Below are 15,316 nucleotides of genomic sequence, written 5' to 3' on the forward strand. Positions count from 1 at the left end.
TCGCGGGGTTGCTGTGAAAAGTTGCACCATATTGTACAGGTGAACTTAATAGATTGGAACTTTATGAAAAACTTATTTTTGGGCGCCAGATAACTCACTTTACCTTTTCAGTCCTTAACAACAGGCTTATTCAATTCCAACATGCACTCCTTTGCTGTTAGTCACCCCCCTTTCACACTCATATATATATATATATATATATATATATATATATATATATATATATTAGCAAGTGTGCAAAAAAACACCATATAGTCCTTTACACAAGGCTTCCATGAATAGAAAGAGAGACAGGCCAGGTTCTACACCTACTCCTGTACCTCATTAAAAGTAAATCAACTACCATGTAACTTCTCTCTGTTCCGTCATGTAGTGTGCTAGAGTGTATTTCATAGGTTGACTGAGAACCTGAGAGCAAAGAAGACATTTACCACACCTCAGTCTAAACTCAGCTCCAACAGAGTGGGATTCACAGTGCTGTTGTGCTGAAGAAAACAGGAAAGCTGACTTCAGGGGTTTAAATAACCTTGTGCAGACTAAATTGTTTTTATGCATGGAAGGTGTTTAAAGCAGAATGTTTCATGTCCAGTAACTCTGATTGTCCTGCTTTCTTATCCTATTTGAATATCACAGAGTTTGACAGAACACCAGGTTTAAAGTCGACAGCAAAACGCAGAATGACGGCAGAAATTATGAAACTGAGCACATCTTGTTGTTGAGTTATATGATTTTCTCCTACATAAAGAGATTGGTCAAACAAACAATGTATCATATAAAATGGACACCAAGCTTAAATATCTAACACAAATAGTCCCAATGAATCACAACTGATAATATATTTAGGAGAAATTAGCCTTAATGTAAACTAGTGCTACATGATCATCTATAACTAACAATACTGTAAATCATCTAGTTAATTCTGACTTACACACGTAGGAAACACAACTAATCATCTGTAAAATGTAGCTCAAATAAACCTCAGTTGATAGCATCTATGTATTTCACTAAATGAAGTAACAACTAACACAGTCTACAGGCTTGGTCATGAGCGATCTGTGACTCAAAAGTGTCCCTTTCCAGCAGAGACAGCGAGAAACTTAAGGCAGAAGTGGCCAAGCAGTAACATGAAACTCGTATGAGATACCCAAAGACAGAACAAAAAGACTTCAGTCAGATTTAACAAAGAAATATTTAACGGAACATTCCTCAGAGTCCAAGAAACTGAGCTCTGTGAGGTACAGATGAACAGATCCATGATTTCATAACAAGGCAGATGTGGTCGGTTGAATTTAAAGTTGTCGTCACGTGAGTAGGAATGTAGATAAAGGAGAGAATACTTCTGTCCACCGAAAAGAAACTTTTGGATGGTTGTAATCCAAGAACTCAATCTCCTGGGAGGTATTGCATACATTTTTACCCTTCTGGTATTACAGACCACCGTTGTAGGCATAATCTGCCTTGTTGTGCATGATGAGTTTATTGTCCACAAAGTAGAAACTGTCTGATCTGGTCTCATAAGGGTGCTCCACCATTAGGCGAACTAAAGGAGGTAAAGAACAAACAAAACAAATATTAATATATGTGAATTCTTGTGGGAAATATAATCCCATAGAATTAAAAATGTGGCTGAAAATGCAGAGTAGAACTCACTGAGGTCGTCTGGAAGCTGTGGAAACTCATAAATGTGTTCGCATGTGTTGCGGCTGTTTGGAATGCAAAAGCCAAAGTCAAAGTCAAAGTTCTTGAGGAGGCGCCCCTGGAAGTAATGCCTCTCAATCATACGAAAGCTGTTTATTGGCCGGTCACCAACTGTGAACTCAACACTGCAATTAGGAAACAGAAACAAGAAAGGCAATAATTGCAATTGACTGATTAGAGACTTACAAGACAAAAGGCTGATTATTATACTCTCAGCGTGTTATGGTCCATTTACTTACGTTGCACCAACAGTGCGCAGTTTTAGGAAGGCTGGTGTAAACTGGTATCTGACAAAACGCCCTGCACTGGTGTCAATATCTGCACTCTCCTCTTCATTCTCCATTGGACCTAAAACAGAAACACATCCATATGACTGGAATACAATACTGACAGGATAGGCAAATATAACAAAATGCCTATAACTACACATAATCATATTGTTTACTAGATCCATATTGTGTTATTTGTCACATGTAACTGATCAATATGAAACTCTTTCCAATAATTGTTTTAATCATCACTCACCAGGTCAGGGTACAAGGAACATTGTCAAAAGAATCAGATATTGAGGAAACAAAGAGGTTTTCTAACTCTTCTGAATCCAGTATATGTTCGCATTACTAGAAAAATAATTTTTTTGCTCTTGTGGTTGATAAGTGTTACACACAACATCCCAATATGCCTCTCAAAATTGGTAATCGTGTCAAAGGTCAACTTTCCAATGATAACACAGATGAAATAGCATAGTTACTGAGCAATGAGACTACAAGGAAATGCGAACGGGTATTAACTAACTTTGCAGAACTTAAGTTGTCACGAAAACTTGGCATGTCGCAAGATGTAAACCTCTCTGATAAATGGAATACTTTGTGAGCTTTCAAATTGTTGCATTAATTAGAAAATAGAACAAAAAATGGACTATTATTTTTAATCATTTCATTTGAGTCTTATGCTTGGTGTAGTTGCAAAGTTCCTACATCACTTACCACTGTTAGGAGGCTTGGCAATCTCAAAGAGGACTGTCCCTGTCTCAAGATCTCTGATTTTGAACCGAGTAAAGTCAACGTTGTAGATATTATCTTCAGGTTTGCAAAGATAGTCTGGAATATGGAAAAAATAATTTAAATTAAGAAAAAACACCAACATATAGAGGGGGGACCCCATTATCTGACATCAGGCAACTACTTATATAGCAATCAGTCCAATTTCACTGAAAATAAGTATTTTGTAATGACATTTGCTAGTAAATGTATGTATGCATCCTAACTTAAAGGACTTAAATATCACTTGATTAGCAACCAAGGTTATAGTAAATGTATGCTGGCTCCTGTTAGTTGTATCAGTCATCAGTAATACAACCACAGGGTCACAGCTTTTCAACATAGCGTTGCATGAGAAATGGGAAGTAATGACATTGTTGTCTGGTGCACAAACATGACTAAAACAATGAGTTAATATTAAGCGTCAGCTGCAACTGTGGTGAGCAGGGTGTCTGATGACAGGCCCGGGGGTTTGAGTCAGGGGATTCAACAAGGGCAGTTACTAGTTTCTAGGCTGGAGATAAAAAAAATAGCATGACATTAAGTAAGATACGCTTGTCAAATGGAAAGCTACACTTCTATCTTCTAGAGTTTAATGGGGAAAAAACTATATTTTGTTTTGAGCTGATACATACATTAATGTAGGTCAGGGGGCCTTTGACAATATTCATTCTGGGTGGTTCAAATTTCTAGGTGCGCCTCTGGGAACAACCTATTCTTTGGTTAGCGTCAAATAATGACAGCACAACTGAAAACATGGACCTACACGTAGAGGCATGTACTGAACTCATGTAACATCACTCAGTGATCCATAAAAACGAGAGGACTCGTCAGTCAGCTGGTGTGAACGTTTGGCGCTTAGCTACATTAGCATTGGGTAAATGAATGATGCGCTCGGAGCAGAGCTGTTTTTTACCGGGCTTACTTGAACCGAGTAAACGTAACTCACCCTCCGTGACAGCCCGCAGACCCAGGACATGATCCGGGGAAATATCGGTTCCAAGAGCCCGGAGCTCATCCTCGGTGACCACGGGCCACTTATCTGTTTGACTGCGCCTCGACTTCAGCTTTTTCAGCATTCCTCCGCCGGTCCTTCTCTCCCTGTGGGTCGCCTCCGAGCCGCTGTCCGTATCCGCCGGTCCCTTGCTGCGTGTCTGTGCCGGTTTGTTTCGGGAACCGTTCATGCCCGACACCGTCCCGCTGAGGAAAAGACTTGAGGTGCTCTGCTAGTTTCTGGTAGCGACTTAACAAACTGCGGCTTAATTTCAAGATGGCGTAAAGCGTGTGGGGGAGACGGAAAAGCGAGACCGTGATTGGCTGAGAACGATGGAGGTTGTCATAGTTACAGAGGGGGTGTGAATGGTTTGAAGTGCAGGCCCTCCCGCTTCTTCTTCACCCGGGCGTGTTGTGTGAGTCTTCCGTCGTCTGTAGGTTTAAATAAGGCCCTGCGCAACAACAGATCATTTAGTTGTTTTGAACAAGCTACCATCTTCCATCTGTCCTTTTTTGAGTCGTGTAAACATGAGATATTAAGCCTTTAACAAGTCAGTTTAGATGATTGGCTGCTAATTCGTGCTGCACGGTGCATCGAATCAAAGGCTTCATGCTTCGCCATGAATGTCCAGTGCGTGGCGCCATACTCGCTCCGGGTGGCAGATTACGTTTGTTGACGGAAGTTCCCACGGAAGAAGAGAGGAGCAGCGATGGTGCGGGTGAAGAGGAGGTAAACATGTGCCCATCGTGTGTGTGAGTGAGTGACCGCGGTCACAGATCAGTTTTGACTGCCCCACTTCTGCCCACAGGTATTTACTGTGTGAAGTCAACGTGTCGAAGCGGAGCGACCTGTTGCAGCTGGATGACCGAGCTGTGGCGGCGGCGGTGCGGGCAGCAGTGGCCCTCACGCACGGAGATTATGGAGCAGCTCACTGCCTCGTCGGCTTCTCTGGTAATCAGCGGGGAATTTAAGGCATTTAAATGCTGGAAAGAAGTATTGCTTTAAAATCATAATCTATAAATATCCCACAGTCAGAATTAGGTTTATTGGCCAAGTAAGTTTGCACAAACAGGAAATTTGACTCGGTAAAGTGGCTCTCAGTAGCTTACAAAGAATACACATCACAAAACAAACATAACAAAACCAAACAAAGCAAAATAAAACAATACAAACAGTGCGACGGTCTAAGAAAAGAAGTGCAGGTGTGCATATTACAATTATCCAGTGAGAGTGAAATAAGTGAACATAATTAAATATAATTATAATATATATTATATATATGCATTTAGGGGACTTATCTGACCATCCAGTTAAATGTAGCCCTCAGGTTTACAATCAGAAAATATTGCTCAAGTATCAAAACAATACAGTTGTTATTATTATCACAATTTTACTACTTGTACATAATTGAATTATCATTACTGCAGCAATAGTGTGAAACAACATTTCTATGTTGTCAATAGATATTTCTCTGTGGAATTTTGTGAAGTAGGAGAGTAGCATCTTTCAGTGAATTTCCACCGCTGCTTTTAGAACAAATTACTGGTACTTTAGTGTGGACGTATGTTAAATCCTAAACTAGATGTGAATGATTATAATAACAACAAATTTAATGCCATGAGTTACAAGGTACTTCACCAAGTAGTGGGGGGAGAGCGTGGCCTAGGGGATAGAGCGGGTGCTCTGCAACAAGAAGGTTGCCGGTTCGAATCCCACTGTATCCCATCTGCATGCCTAAGTGTCCTTGGCAAGATACTGAACCCCTAGATGGCCCCTCATAAAAAAAAAATGATGAGTGTTCTAAAAATGTAAGTCGCTTTGGATAAAAGCGTCAGCTAAATGACATGTAATGTAATGTAAATGTAATGTAGTTAGCAAATCATAGAAAAGCCAGATCATACTCAGAACTGCAATGAAACAAGACAGAAAAAAGAACTAGCATAAAAGAACAATAAAATTAATAAATAATAATATAAGACAAATGAGTGAATATGATATGATCATTTTAAGGATTGTCGCAGCCCCTAATCTCGTTGGTGATGGCACTGTTTTTGATTAAAAAAATGAATCACCAGGTGCACATTCCATTCAAGATAGTGGAGTATTTCCTTATCTCTGTGTTCTCTGAATTGTTTTTTTTTTTCTCTTTATTTTTTAGTGAAATATCTGAACGCTCATACTGGAATGGTATTTCTACGTTTGCCCAAAAGCTGTTACAAACTCCTCTGGTCTGCATTGCCTTTTATAACAAGCATTGAAGCTCGTGGCCAGAAAATTCCATGTTTTCTAAACTGTGTGCATGTGGGAGGTAAAAAAAAACATCAAGACACTTTTTATTATGATTTAGACATAACTTAAACAATCCTCAATATTAATTGAACATTGTTTTGTTTTTTTCAGGAACAATTAGGACATGTCAGAAGTTTCTGATCCGTTACAACACCCAACAGCTCCACAGAATGCTCCCTAAATGTAAAGATGAAGGTAAGATATTTATATAATTATTTATACCAGAATGAATCTGCACTTATGTCTGTAGTCCATGTTTTGCATAATTGAGTATAGCATTTAATTTGTCAAAGCAGCTTTAAGTTTACTGGAAACCACATTGCACGCCAGAATACAATGCTGTCAAAGTCAACCACCATTTAACTCGTTCCTTCTCTTATTTCCATTTACAGAGGAAAAACAACAGGTTCGTGAATCAATTCTTCAATGCTCCCTACCAGGAGGAAAGAAGGAGGCCTTTGAGGACGAGTTAGAGAGTGAAGAAGATGAAGAAGAGTGACGTCACAGCATGCAGTCAAAGATGGCAGTTTCTTCCTAGATGACTAGCTCTGAATATTTTATAAAGAACTAATGGGAGGGAAGAAATGCAACTGTGGAAACATGGTTTACTGCTGCTCTTCGATGGGTTTTTACCTAGTGAAAACTGACTGTCTTCAACAGAGGAACACGTTAAGTTATGTTTGTCACAAATGTGGGTTTGCAGGTTGGCCTGATGGTCTTCATGAATATCATTTCACAGCAAGGTCTTGTTTAAAGCTACGTCAATACTATTACATATTTGTTTTAAAAACAAAATTGTCAACAACCACGCACTAGCGTTTTAACTAAGTTTAAAACAAAATATTGTAAATGTAGCCTAATGCTGATACTGAATTTGCAACTATTTATTTTGGATAAGGCTAACTTTAAATAATTAGATTTGTGTCTCAAAATAAGACCATGATCAAATTCTGAAAAAACTGTTCAGAAGAAACTTTTAAGGTTTCAATGAATTTGTTTTGTATTTTTTTACTCTATTTTGTGTATTTTGTTTTGAAAAAATAAATTCATAACATTGTTGGTATGCAGTTTGTAAAACATTTTATGAAAGATGTCCAGACGAAACACATGCTGCTGTTATTAGCAGATAAGATAAGCTTTCATAGTCCACAGTCAAACATTTAACAACAATATTTCCAGTAAACTAATTTAACCTTAACACTGACCCTAGTTTGTACCATAGACTGTATATAAATTGTATTTATAGTTAGTTAATGATTTTCAGTCTTGTCAATAGCAAAAAAAAGGTTTAACTAAGGCATGTGCATGCACAGTGGAGGTATGACTCATAAATGATCTACCTCAGATTTGGAAAATGTTTGTCATTTGCTGTCCATAAAGAAGAGTTTAAAACCACAACCTTCTTTCAGAAGGTAAATTAGTCTTTCAATTAAAAAATAAATATAGTGACATTCAAAGTGATGATTATCGATTGATTAGATTATATTTTATTATATCGTCCACCACTAAGCTTGCACCGACAGAGTGGAAAAGGCAACTAGTTAGTTGTTTTGTGTACAGTCTATGCTACTAATACTACATTTCCCGACATGCTTAGCAGGCCCTCATCACGTAAACAGATCTGCAGGTTGTATAAAAAACATCCGGGTCTCTCAGTTTCCTGTCTGGCGACCCGTCGCCATTAGTGTGAGCTCGTTTGGACGGACATATTTTTTTGGAGAAAATCTTCATATAGACAGGTTTTCCACCCAGTGGAAAACACAGAAGGCCTTGATAAAGGCGCATTGTTTTCCTTAGCGAGGAAACTGCGTCTTGTGGGGTCCTGGCCCCGCGTGGCGAGCATTCGTCCTCTCCTCTTACAGACTCCTTAATTTGAGACGCCGAAATCGTGTCTCTTTTTTTCTCGGGTTTGTTGATTTGTCAAGATGTCGCCGTGATGGGGTCTCCGCGTTTGACAGAAATGAATCAGGGCCCTCGCCGCCTGACCCGCACTCACCGTAGCCCGCTTTCCTCCTCCGTTTCTCCGTTTGATGCTAGAGAGCTCGGCAGCTCTCCGCCCAGAGCTCGTCCCAAGAACCGCTCACTGCCCGGTCTCAAACATGGAGAAGAACCCCAAACAGCAGCACCGGATCCAAGGTTCCGCCTCGTTCCAGCTCCACAGGCCCAGCACCTGGAGAATCTAAACCCAAAACAGGTGAGAAGGCGCTGGTCCAACACACATCCCCTGTGCACGCTCCGTGCGCTGTGGCCTGCTGAGGCCTAGCCGTAGCGCAGCGGGTGTTTATCTTGTATGGCTGACGTCGCTGTGAAAACATTCGACCCACAAATACCCCAGGCTCATATTTAGTCACAGCACAGTGTCTGCAATGCATAAATGTAACTCCAACAAGCTGTACCTTACAAGCTAATCCCACATATAACTATTATTTACATCCCAAACTCTGCAATTTGACTGACTTCTCACATGGAAGTCCACTTAGATGACTTCTGTAGAGTCTAAATGTGTCAGTGGAAGCTGTCCCTGGCTTCAGTGGTGGAGATCACTACACCTCGAGCCTGGACATGTACAACCTGGAGGACCCAGGTTACAAACTCTCTCAGATGGTTCTTTACTTCCACCAGTCATGTCAGTCACAAGTCCTTCATCCACAAAGTGAAGTAGTTGTATTGAAATAGAACGTTTCTCTATTCATGTAATTAATGTTTATTTCTGTTTACATTTTAGATGGTAAAAATAATGGAGGCTCCAAGCGCTACAGCCGCAAGCGCGAGCCCACCTTTCCTAAAACCGACAGTTTGCCAGGCCCTCGCCGCACCAACTCACAGAAAAGCAAAAATTTTGACAAGAGACCCCTTCAGAGAGGTGGAGCACGACAATATGGCGTTACAGGTGGAGGACGACGTGAGGAGGTTGGTATTTATTTTGTTACAAGCTGATTGTCATTTGAAATGCTTTTGCACCATGTGAGTAATTAAGAACATACGTTTGTGAAAAAGATGCACAGCATTAATTTATAAGTTCAACTGTCCTTTACAGATTGTTCTCCTCCTGTGCCTGTACAGGTAGCAGAGACGTGCCGGGCCGAGTTTTGCCCGGCTCAATTTGCTGGACCGAAAAAGATAAGCTTGAACCACCTGCTGAACTTTACCTTTGAACCTCGTGGAGGTAACGGTGGCTTCGGAGATGGCGGCCACTCTGGTTGGGGCCGTCGAAACAAATGGGGCCATAAGCACAAGCCCTTCAACAAGGAGCTTTTCCTGCAGGCCAAGTAAGCAGCGCCTCTAACAGCAAATAATGTGAAATAGAGCGGCTGAACATGTGGGAGTCAAGCGTTCTCTGTGTGTTTCAGTTGCCAGTTTATTGTGACTGATGACCAGGACTACAAGGCTCACTTCACTGATCCAGACACTCTGGTTAACTGGGACTGTGTGCAGCAAGTGGTGAGAGCTTGGCATCTGTTGAGCAGTGCCCCCAGTACAAGATATAGAGCCTACATTCATGAACGTACAAATACACATGCTAATAACCTTTGTGTACGTCCACAGCGCATTTACAGTCATGAGGTGCCGTCTTGCCCTATCTGCCTCTACCCTCCTTTGGCAGCCCGCATCACCCGGTGTGGACACATCTTCTGCTGGCCATGCATGCTGCACTACCTTTCTCTTAGTGATAAGAGCTGGTCCAAGTGCCCCATCTGCTATGAGGCCGTGATCATTGCTGACCTGAAGAGGTGAATGAGATGTAGACAATGTAAACACACAAACCACTTATGTTGTATTGGAGTGTTTTGACTCCATGCTTCATTTCTTATTGCAGTGTGGTTGCTATGGAGACCAGGCAATATGCAGTTGGTGATGTAATCACCATGTGCTTGATGAGGAGGGAAAAGGGGGCTCTGGTAGCCATGCCGAGCTCTCAGTGGGCGAAGGTGGAGGAGCCTGTTCGCTTTGGAGGTGAGAAACAGTGACGCCTTGTTTATTCAAGAGAGTGGAGTGTTGTCATTAGATGCTTTACAGCAGTACTGCATAACGTTTTTTATGTCCCACAACAATAGGACTTGTGCTTAGAATGTTTTTTTTCTACTGTGGCAGCATTATAAGAACGATTTCCCTTATAGGAGGGAATTGATATTCCTGTGTCTGTGTATAATTCCTAAATAGCAGAAACTTGACATGTGTTCTATGTTTTCTAGATGCGTGTCTTAGCCCATACTCCAAGCTGCTGCTGACCTCCCCTGCGGAGGTCCTGACCCTGGTGGCCGAGGAGAGGGCTGTCCTGCAGGGTGAACTTATCCAGGAAGAGGATGCCCATAGCTGTTTCATCGAGAGCGCTCTTTGTCTTTTGCAGGTAAACAAAGCTATGTGTGTTACACTGACCAGATGCATAAAGTAATAGACGGTGATTTGGTGACATAAACCTCCCATTTGAAACGATTGTTTGCTAAATCGAGGCATGCAAGAACGGAAATCCTGAAGGGAGGGTTTTTGATCAACGCATTTGTCTCTTGCATGTCTCCAAGTAAAACATTAAACGTACCTCATCACACAGAATAAACCTATACACATGTGTGCCGATCATTTAACTGTCTTGGCTGTATCTTTGTGTTCCAGGAGCGCGAGGAAATACTGCTCAAGCAACAGCAGAAGGCAACTGCAGCCCAGAGGTTTGACCTATCCTGTTTGACTCTGGAAGATCCTCTTTCTCCTGTGGAGGAAGTGGTGACTAACGTCTCCAGTGCCAAGGTGAGGCTTAAATGCATTTTTTCTTCACCTTATTTCACCATCCAGTGCCTCTTCCCTAAATGACACTGAGTTTGTGATATAGTTACACCATCGTCCATCCATGAAAGTCTTAAAAAAAAAAAACTGTGAAAAATCATCTGATACTCACAATCTTTAACCTTTCATTTCCAGGAGGAGATTTATATGTGAACGTTAATGTCACACCCAGCTCAACTGGACATTTAACTGCCAGCTTCTAAAATAAAGTCTTTGTAATGTCTGATATAGCCAATGTATAAACAACTACATGCCTAAAACTGTTCACCATACACATTTCAGCCATATTCTAGATTTTGACCTAATGTTTCTGGTGTATTGTACCAGTTTGTAGGATCAAATTATTTTACTTGAATATTTCTTGAATATTTCCCCCCATAATAACCTTTATTATTTTTCCGTTCCTAGCCTGTGCTGCAGTACTCCTCCGCATTTGATGACGAGGTGGCGGAGCTCCCAGACGAGATGCCAGATCTCCCTGAAGGGATTCTGGAGTGTGTGCTGGAGGAGCCTCCTGAGGCTGAGGCTGTGATGGAAGCAGCCGCAGAGCCCCAACTCGATGAGGAGAGACCAGCCGACCAGGCACATCCAAGCCGTCCGCCAGCCAGCACGGTGCACGGACCCTATTACTATTTCTACCAAGGTGGGTCATTCTCCACTCTCCTGCCTTAGCCTTGTGAGGTTTCCCATGACCACTAAAACATAATGAATTTGTTTGTTTGTGTTTAACAAAAAATGTAATTAATTAACCTTAACCCTTCTTTACTAAACATAGCTGTTTGGTAAATGTGTGAATCATAGAAACAAACAATGGAGTCGGACCAATGCAAAGTGAATGAAGCCTGTTTGTTGTCACTGTACAAGCAGGTGTTTTTCTTCCTTCATGCTTAAACTTCAGCTTCACCTTTTGTTCCCTGGCTTAATTCTTCCTCCAGCTGACGACTGCCAGCAGATGTTCCTGCATCCTGTGAATGTACGCTGTCTGTTGCGGGAATACGGCAGCTTGGAGGCCAGCCCAGACTCCATCACTGCCAAAGTAGTGGAGATAGTGGGACACACAGTCACAGAGGTCAGCAAATAAGGAAACAATAATCACTTTCTAGTTGTGGATAATACTTCCTAGTTCTGGATCATTTAAAACGTGTTAAATACTATTGTATAGTACTATTGTACCATTTCTTTAGTAAGTGCTAAATTCTAAACTTTAGTTGTTTGACAGTGGTATACGTATTTTTTCTTTGACTGATATCTCCATCATGGTTTTGTTGCAGGAGATCCGCCGCCGGCATCGCTATCTGGCTCATCTGCCTCTAACGTGTGAGTTCAGTATTTGTGAGTTGGCTCTGCAGTCGCCGGTCCTCTCCAAAGAAACTCTGGACACATTTGCAGGTAAGAACATGTTTCCTGTTTTAGGGCCTGAATTTTCAGTTGCAGCAAAGAGATTTATAGTTAAATTTCCCCCAAAACCTTTTAGACGACTTGGAGAAGAGAAAGCACCTGAGGCAGAAGAAAGCAAGGGAAGAGAAGCGCCGTGAGAAGCGAATTGAGTTCGAGGAGAACAGCAAGCAGGGTAGATGTAAGTACAGCTAAGCACTTCACAACAGCAGCTAAGAACGATTGTCCAGAAAGATGTTGAGAAATCTCTATCTCTTAACAATATCCTTGTACTTATGTCCCTCCCTCAGACCCTGAGGTGCATATTGGACTTGAGAACCTTCAGCATTTCCCAGCATTTGGCTCTCCGCCTTACAACAGCAGCCCCCCAATCCAGCCTGACTTCACCTTTGCCCCTCAATCAGCTCTCAGCTGCAGCCCCTCCTCTGGTAAGAGCGGCTCCCTCCCTGCACATCAATTTACTATACTTTCACTCATCAGCTGACTGTTATGGGTTATGACGAGGGATGTGAATTGGACATCTACTCTTCTGTCTTAGATGGGATGACATTTCCGAGTCTGAACGGGCAAGGCCCTTCACCAGTTGTGGGTAGCTTGGAGGACGACTCCCACTGCATGTCCTTTGCACAGGTGTGTATGGCAAACACACACAGCATTATTGACTACCCTTGTCATACGTGTAATGCTTAACATAATTTTTGTGCTGATGTTGTAGCACATAACGTCTATACTTGAAATGGTTTGACCCTGACTGTGTCCTGTATAGATGCTAAGAGATGGGAAGGCCAGAGCTGATGCTGGGCCCAGGATCCCTTCAAAGAAAGGTAGTGCAAGACTATGGCTCCTAGAGTAACACAATATGATTGACAATGTATATGATAATGAACCTAGCAAAATACTAAATTTAGTATTAAGTTGGAAATGTGCATCACTACAAATTTGTACTTAAAGTTTCGGTTTTATTGACACGCTCCTATTGAATTTTAAAGGTCAAGACCAACTAACAATGGATTCTGGTGTTATAGAGGTCATTAGTTGATAAACATTTATGTTGATGTTCAAAAACAAGATGATAAGTTAGGCTGCTGATTACAAAGAAATACATATCCTTTTAAGAAGAAAGAGTCTATTTTCATGGCTCACTGTGCACTTTGCTTGCTTGTGGACTTATTATTGAGTCTTGTGTCATGTAGATCAATTCCTAGCTCCCCCAGCAGCGGACAGTGATGGAGAGGGTGACGGGTCAGACAGAGTCCCGGTGCCCAGCTTCCAGAACTCCTTCAGCCAGGCCTTTGAGAAGGCACTTCTGCAGCTGGACAGTGGTCAAGCTTCTCCTCCACAACCTGTGGTTGACCCAGGTTTGCCATTAATGAATCAACTGCATCACGTTTCTTTTTTATGTCTAAAGCCATTGTGTGTGTTCTCTCAGACTTGCACTCATTCTTTGTCACTTGTTTTTCAGATGAGAAAGGAGGGAAGAAGAAGAAGAAAAAGAAGAAACTTTTGTTCAGCACATCCATGGTTCACACAAAGTAGACGACACTGACTTTCATTCAAGCATCCTCTATTGTCCTGTGTTTATCCTCCCACTGCTTGTGTTTTACTTGGAACTATAAGCTACGACGATAGGTTTTAGTATGCGAGTTCATGCTGCTTTAGTCAATGTTCCATTGGCTCGATCAGCAGTTTGCGTGTCATGCCACTAGTTTAATTTGCAATTTTTTTCGGGAGGTTTGATGGTGAACTACGTCAAAACCTTGCAGTAGCCACCTGCCACACTGGAAGCCGTACTGGTCAAATTCAATTCAGATGCTAATTAGGTAATGGAATATAAGAAGCTCATATTTATTAGGCTTTTTATGGCTTCTAACTCTGCTTAATTAGACTCTGAGCATTGCATCTGGGACCCACTAGTGAAGTGGATAAGATAATTCTGGGGTGCTTTATTACAGTAGCAGTCGGCCAGCTGCAGGTACGTTGCACCTTGTAATGTTTCCAAGATACTCAGTGCTCAGACATGATTCGTCCTGAACTTCACCGTACAACAGATGAACACAGATCTTTTTTTTTTTTTTTTTTCAGTGCTTTATGCCAGGTAATAATTTAGGCTTGCACATTATCCGCCTTCAGAATAGATTTGGGGGATAGCGATTTGAGTTCTCCGCCCTAGTATTTGCTAACTTCAACGTGAATACATGATGATCTTATACCATTGTGAGGACGTAAAAAGGCAGTATTGTATTATTAAAGAGATTTGATCTGTCGTGTGAACAGAACTCCATTATATTCTGCCCTGTTAAACCATTAAATGGTTTAAGAACCACAAATTCTTCTCATTCAATTTCACCTGTGTCATCCTCTATTGTAGACTGTTTACTAACCTGTTAGTTTTCAGTGTTAAGAATGTGTGGAGTGGATAAGTGCTGACATTTGAAGACTGTTTGAAACTTAAGGAAAAGGTGATCGAACATTGTTTTGGAATAGAGGGTTGTTTACTCACCTTTTAAGTTTGATCCAGTTTATAGACTAGTCAATGTAACTAGTCTGTGGAAATGAATAAACACTTATGCACAATCAATGATCCAACTGTTTGATTATAAATTAATTAAATAAAATAAAGGGATGTTTGGTTAAGCTCAATCATTCGTCCTCAAATAAGGACATTGGCTGCTGTAATTATGCTGCAGTGATTTTCTTTGTCCACACGGTGGCAGTCCTGATAAACGAGGAATGAAGCACATTACATTTACTATGAGGGGATATTAATTAAATTGATTAATAATAATGAATTAGTTATATTAATTTTCTACCTCGCATGACTAACTTTTGTTTATATAAATATAATTAATTGTTTATGGAATTATTTTAAATTTTGTTTATGTCCTTAGGAGAAAACCGATTGATTTCGATGGGATCATTCTCTCCCAATCGCATTATACCATTTTCAGACTAGGGACAAACTAAAGACAAGTTCGACATATTCAGCTCAACGGCAGACCGGAAGTCACGGTGATTAGCGTTCAAAACTCCGAGTTGCTCCGAGGCCTTTAAAAAAAAATAATGGTATTCGGTTTATATCAAATGTTGAACTATGATGCAAATATTCTTTCACAAACTTTTT

The 15,316-nt window shown here is 41.1% G+C and overlaps 3 protein-coding genes across 4 annotated transcripts; 2 read left to right on the forward strand and 1 right to left on the reverse strand.

Moving 5' to 3' along the window:
• Positions 1–408: 408 nt before the first annotated feature.
• On the reverse strand, positions 409–4,023 carry unc119.1 (unc-119 homolog 1). Its single transcript, XM_062384350.1, has 5 exons — positions 3,688–4,023; positions 2,685–2,798; positions 1,938–2,046; positions 1,651–1,823; positions 409–1,540 (listed from the first exon to the last, which is right to left on the reverse strand). Exons 1-5 carry the CDS (start codon positions 3,920–3,922, stop codon positions 1,428–1,430), a joined length of 744 nt encoding a protein of 247 aa, XP_062240334.1. The 5' UTR covers positions 3,923–4,023; the 3' UTR covers positions 409–1,427.
• Positions 4,024–4,241: 218 nt separating this feature from the next.
• pop5 (POP5 homolog, ribonuclease P/MRP subunit) lies at positions 4,242–7,080 on the forward strand. Of its 2 annotated transcripts, XM_062384364.1 has the most exons (5): positions 4,272–4,461; positions 4,541–4,683; positions 5,891–6,040; positions 6,133–6,216; positions 6,414–7,080. In XM_062384364.1, exons 1-5 carry the CDS (start codon positions 4,442–4,444, stop codon positions 6,518–6,520), a joined length of 504 nt encoding a protein of 167 aa, XP_062240348.1. In that variant the 5' UTR covers positions 4,272–4,441; the 3' UTR covers positions 6,521–7,080. The 2 variants fall into 2 exon arrangements, with proteins under 2 accessions (XP_062240355.1, XP_062240348.1); XM_062384371.1 differs by lacking the exon at positions 5,891–6,040 and having other exon boundaries at positions 4,242–4,461.
• Positions 7,081–7,669: 589 nt separating this feature from the next.
• rnf10 (ring finger protein 10) lies at positions 7,670–14,773 on the forward strand. The gene is given in 18 exon segments (XM_062384340.1): positions 7,670–8,134; positions 8,136–8,215; positions 8,747–8,931; positions 9,085–9,290; positions 9,372–9,462; positions 9,568–9,752; positions 9,839–9,975; positions 10,215–10,369; positions 10,633–10,764; positions 11,209–11,443; positions 11,736–11,869; positions 12,072–12,189; positions 12,275–12,376; positions 12,486–12,623; positions 12,734–12,825; positions 12,962–13,019; positions 13,389–13,553; positions 13,658–14,773. Coding segments are annotated over 18 exon segments (2,370 nt in total). The 5' UTR covers positions 7,670–8,051; the 3' UTR covers positions 13,732–14,773.
• Positions 14,774–15,316: the final 543 nt, after the last annotated feature.

The sequence above is a fragment of the Platichthys flesus genome, chromosome 3 (assembly GCF_949316205.1).
Source record: "Platichthys flesus chromosome 3, fPlaFle2.1, whole genome shotgun sequence".
Classification (NCBI taxonomy): Eukaryota; Metazoa; Chordata; class Actinopteri; order Pleuronectiformes; family Pleuronectidae; genus Platichthys; species Platichthys flesus.